General features: G+C 40.8%; 1 protein-coding gene across 5 annotated transcripts in view; it reads left to right on the top strand.

Annotated features, from left to right (window-relative positions):
* Nucleotides 1-3,123: 3,123 nt before the first annotated feature.
* Nucleotides 3,124-5,727, top strand: part of GEMIN2 (gem nuclear organelle associated protein 2) — a 25,986-nt gene continuing 23,382 nt past the window's right edge. For 4 of the 5 annotated variants that reach the window (XM_032242500.1, XM_032242499.1, XM_032242498.1 and 1 more), the window contains exons 1-2: nt 3,124-3,324; nt 3,706-3,790. In XM_032242500.1, coding sequence (XP_032098391.1) covers nt 3,188-3,324; nt 3,706-3,790 — 222 coding nt within the window. In that variant the 5' untranslated portion in view covers nt 3,124-3,187. The remainder of the gene's footprint in view (nt 3,325-3,705; nt 3,791-5,727) is intronic. The other variant, XM_032242501.1, reaches the window with a different exon arrangement.

The following is a 5,727-nucleotide window of genomic DNA, read 5'->3' as shown; positions in this document are numbered from 1 at the left end:
AAAAACTGGAAGCATTCCCTTTGAAATCTGGCACTAGACAAGGATGCCCTCTCTCATTATTCCTATTCAACATAGTATTGGAAGTTCTAGCCAAAGCAATCAGGCAAGAAAAAGAAATAAAGCGTATTCAATTAGGAAAGGAGGAAGTCAAAGTGTCTCTATTTGCAGACGACATGATTGTATATTTAGAAGACCCCATCGTCTCAGCCCAAAATCTCCTGAAACCAATAAGCAACTTCAGCAAAGTCTCAGGTTACAAAATCAATGTGCAGAAATCACAAGCATTCCTATACACCAATAACAGACTAAAAGACAGCCAAATCAAGAACAAACTGCCATTCACAATTGCCACAAAGAGAATAGAATACCTAGGAAAACAATAACAAAGGATGTACAGGACCTCTTCAAGGAGAACTACAAACCACTACTCAAGGAAATAAGAGAGGACACAAACAGACGGAAAAACATTCCATTCTCATGGTCAGGAAGAATCAATATCATGAAAATGGCCATACTGCCCAATGTAATTTATAGATTAAACGCTATCCCCATCAAGCTACCTATGATCCTCTTCACAGAACTGGAAAAAAACCACCTTAAACATCATATGGAACCAAATGAGAGCCTGCATAGCCAAGACAATCCTAAGCAAAAAGAGCAAAGCTGGAGGCATCACACTACCTGACTTCAAACTATACTACAAGGCTACAGTAAGCAATACAGCATGGTACTGGTAACAAAACAGGGATATAGACCAATGAAACAGAACAGAGGCCTCAGAAGCAACGCCACACATCTACAACCATCTGATCTTTAACAAACCTGACAAAAACAAGCAACGGGGAAAGGATTCCCTGTTTAATAAATGGTGTTGGGAAAACTGGCTAGCCACATGCAGAAAGCAGAAACTGGATCCCTTCCTGACACCTTACACTAAAATTAACTCCAGATGGATTAAAGACTTAAGCATAAGACCTAACACCATAAAAACCCTAGAAGAAAACCTAGGCAAAACCATTCAGGACATAGGCATAGGCAAGGACTTCATGACTAAAACACCGAAAGCATTGGCAACAAAAGCCAAAATAGACAAATGGGATCTAATTAAACTCCAGAGCTTCTGTATAGCAAAAGAAACAATCATTAGATTGAACTGGCAACCAACAGAATGGGAAAAAAATTTTGCAATCTACCCATCTGATAAAGGGCTAATATCCAGAATCTACAAAGAACTAAAACAGAGTTACAAGAAAAAACAAACAAACCCATTCAAAAGTGGGTGAAGGACATGAACAGACACTTTTCAAAAGAAGACATATATGAGGCCAACAAACATATGAAAAAATGCTCATCATCGCTGGTCATTAGAGAAATGCAAATCAAAACCACATTGAGATATCATCCCACACCCGTTAGAATGGCAATCATTAAAAAATCTGGAGACAACAGATGTAGGAGAGGATGTGGAGAAATAGGAACACTCTTACACTATTGGTGGGAGTGTAAATTCATTCAACCATTGTGGAAGACGGTGTGGGGATTCCTCAAGGACCTAGAAATAGAAATTCCATTTGACCCAGCAATCCCATATATATCCAAAGGATTATAAATCGTTCCATTATAAAGACACATGCACATGTATGTTCATTTTGGCTCTGTTTACAATAGCAAAGACCTGGAACCAATCCAAATGCCCATCAATGATAGACTGGACAAGGATAATGTGGCACATATACACCATGGAATACTATGCAGACATAAAAATCGATGAGTTCCTGTCCTTTGTAGGGACATGGATGAATCTGGAAACCATCATTCTCAGCAAACTGACACAAGAGCAGAAAACCAAACACCACATGTTCTCTCACTCATAGGCTGATGTTGAACAATGAGAACACATGGACACAGGGAGGGGAGCATCACACAATGGGGTCTGTTGGGGGGAATAAAGGAAGGAACAGCAGGCGTAGGGAGTTGGGGAGGGATAATGTGGAAGAAATGCCAGATACAGGTGATGGGGGGCTGGAGGCAGCAAATCACATTGTCATGTATGTACCTATGCAACAATCCTGCATGTTCTGCACATGTACCCCAGAACCTAAAGTGCAATATATATATATATATATAATTTAAAAAAAAAATAAGCTAAGGACCATCCTCAGTTTAACTTTTTATCTTCAATTTAAATTTAGAGTTTAAAGATAATTAAACTCATTTTTAATTTTTTATCTTCAATTTAAACTTACATCCTTGGTTGAAATCAATTCCTTGCAACCTGAAAACTGTGCTATAAATAAAAACAATTTTTTAAAAAACCTTCAAAAAGAAACATAAATTTTAGAAGTCAATTGTATTCACTCAATTGTATTTGTTTAGAAATAATCAGACGTAATACTTGTTTCTTGCACATTCTTGCCCTGTTTCCTCACCTGTGAAATGGAGATGATGATACTATCTACCTAATAAGATTGACCTAACATTTTTGTTAATATCTGTATGTTAGCATTAGCTTCATTTTTTTCACTATTTGTATTTAAACGAAGATATTTTTCTTTAAAAAAATTAAAAAGTGCTGGCTATTCTAGGAGTAATACTCATTCCAAATAAACTTACAGTGATCTTTGAAGTGGTCAAGCACTGGATATTCCTGTAGAAAATTAATTTTCTTTCATTTGGCATCGGATAAGCGTATGTTGGAATTGGTTCTTCCCCTTTGGGAGACGGTCAGTCCCTCTCCTAACAGAGTATTACTACCCACTTTACAAGATTGTTTTAAGAATCAAGTGAGAAAATGTGTGTGTTTATGAAGGGTTTATGAATTTAGAGCTCCAAGAATGATAATTACAGTAATATTGTTCATTAATTCAAAAACCATTTTTAAGGATCCCTCACTACTAGGGGTGCATAAAAGTTGCTAACCCTCGGTCTTTGCCCAGCGTTAGAAGACAAACAGAGGGAAAAAGACCAGAAACACGTTCGAACCAATTCAGCTAGGAATTAAATTCTCAGAACCTTTATTACACCACCGGAGCCTTAACCTTGAGGCTAGCAGCAGTCTGTTCATGCGCAGTTAACGCTCCCTAAACTGCCGCTTGCTCAGCTCCGCGCCCAAGGTTCCTACTTGTGCGCCTGCGCCGTGACCTAGCGTGAGCGCATGCGCTAAGCGGAACTGGCTAGTTTGAAAACCATGGCGTGGGTACCAGCAGAGTCCGCAGTGGAAGAGTTGATGCCTCGGCTGTTGCCGGTAGAGCCCTGCGACTTGACGGAAAGTTTCGATCCCTCGGTACCCCCGAGGACGCCTCAGGAATACCTGAGGCGGGTCCAGTGAGTGATTTGGCCCTAGGCGGGTGGGCTGGTCGTCTGCCCTGCCCCTGGGTACAGCCCCCGGTGCCCCGCTCGACCTGCGTTCGATAAAGTCCTGTTTCTTCCCGTTCCAGTCTCTTGCGAGTTCGGGTCTGTTCGGGATTCTGGATTACATCCTTACGTGGGCGAGTTTCTGTTTAACATGATTGAACGTACCAAGATGTGTGATCTTAGATTTGTTTTCAATCCAGATGATTTCAGAAATATATTTTTTAGTACGTCAAGTGGAAGTCTGAATTCTTTTTTTCTAATTTCACAATAAACTGTGGAAATGGATCGCTGGTTTTACTACACCTGAGCACAATAGAAATTTAATTTCTTGCATTTATTACTTATTTGTAGGATCGAAGCAGCTCAATGTCCAGATGTTGTGGTAGCTCAAATTGACCCAAAGAAGTTGAAAAGGAAGCAAAGTGTGAATATTTCTGTGAGTTTTATTAACCGTCTGGAGATTACCCCCAACCCCTCAATTAAAAGACTAAGGCTCTTCCTATAGTATCCGACAGTATCAATTATGGTGTAAGATTTGACTGCTCCCTGCAAAGTTAGACATTCGCTTGTACTTTTTCCTCCAGAAAGACAACAGGCATTTACTGCCTCTAAAGAGGCTTTTTGTAACTCTAGCATTTGTGGAGGCTTGCCCATCTTACTTCAGGGACATTATCCAGTCCTTTCAAAGGAGGCTTTAAATGGGTTACTTAGGCAATCTTCAATTTTTTCTTGTTTGTTTACAGAGAGGGAGTCTCTGTTGCCAGCTGATCTGAAACTCCTGGCCTCAAGCTATCTTCCGGCTTCTGCCTCCCAAAGTGTTGGAATTACAGGCTTCAGCCACTGTGCCTGACCCCTTTATTTATTTATTTTTTGAGACAGAGTCTTGCTCTGTCACCCAGGCTGGAGTGCAGTGGCACGATCTCGGCTTACTACAAACTCCGCCTCCCAGGTTCAAGCTATTCTCCTGCCTCAGCCTCCCGAGTAGCTGGGATTACAGGTGCCCGCCTCTACGCCTGGCTAATTTTTGTATTTTTAGTAGAGATGGAGTTTCACCGTGTTGGCTAGGCTGGAACTACTGACCTCAGGTGATCTGTCCACCTCGGCCTCACAAAGTGCTGGGATTACAGGCGTGAGCCACCGTACCGGGCCCTCCTTTTTTTTTTTTTTTTTTTTTTTTAAGGAACCTTTTCCAGTTATTGGATTGGTGTTTAATCCTAGTGTACTTCGCGTGTTCTGAATTTGCTAAAGTTTCACTTTTTGTCACAATAGAAACCCAGCTGTCTTACACTTTTACAGCTAGTTGCACACTGTGGACATTTTCGTTTATTTATTTATCCAGCACATTTTATGTTAAGCAACTAGGTTGTGCCAGGCACTGGGAACATAACAGGATAAGATAAAAAAGGATCCTACCCTTGTAGACAGAGAGTAAACAAGCAAACCAATAATTACATATTGTGACTATTGCTATGAAGAAAATAAGCATATGTAATAATCAATAAATGACAGAACTGCGGTAGATAGAGGAATCATAGAAGAGGTCTCTCTCTTCCCCCCCCCCCCCCCCCCCCCTTTTTTTTTTTTTTTTGAGTCTTGTTTTTTTGCCCAGTCTGGAGTGCAGTGGTGTGATCTTGGCTCATTGCAACCTCTGCCTGGGTTCAAGAGTCTCCTGCCTCAGCCTCCTGAATAGCTGGGATTACAGGCATGTGCTAATTTTTGTATTTTTAGTAGAGATGGGGTTTTACCATGTTGGCCAGGCTGGTTTTGAACTCCTGACCTTAAGTGATCTGCCTGCCTCAGCCTCCCAAAGTGCTGGGATTACAGACGTGAGCCACCACACCTGGCCAGCGAAGGTCTTTCTAAGGAGATGCTATTTACCCTAAACTTAAAGGAGGTGGCATTTTAAATTGTTGATAGTAATTTCCTTTTCATATTCAATTTCTCTATCTGATATTTATAATCAGAAAATTTTAATTCAGACACTATAATGTTTCCTATAATTCCTCTTCAGGATTTTTTAGTTGGTTTATTTATTTTTTTGAGACAGAGCCTTGCTCTGTCACCCAGGCTGGGGTACAGTGGCACAGGCTCGTCTCATTAGTTGATGTCCATTAGTTGAGGGACATTTAATGGAACAGAATGTCTTATATACCTAATTTGATAGATGGATTGATTGATTGAGACAGGGTCTCGCTTTGTTGCACAGAATAGAGTACAGTAGCACGATCATAACTCACTGCAGACTCGAACTCCTGGGCTCAAGCCATCCTCCCATCTCAGTCTGCCCAATAGCTGAAACAACAGGCATGTGCCACCATGTCCAGCTAATTGTATTTTTTGTAGAGACAGTCTTGATATGTTGCTCAGGCTGTA

This window comes from Sapajus apella, unplaced genomic scaffold, assembly GCF_009761245.1.
Source record: "Sapajus apella isolate SASKATOON/1434 unplaced genomic scaffold, GSC_monkey_1.0 scaffold50, whole genome shotgun sequence".
In the NCBI taxonomy this organism is placed as follows: Eukaryota; Metazoa; Chordata; class Mammalia; order Primates; family Cebidae; genus Sapajus; species Sapajus apella.
This window is presented reverse-complemented; position numbering and strand designations above follow the sequence as displayed.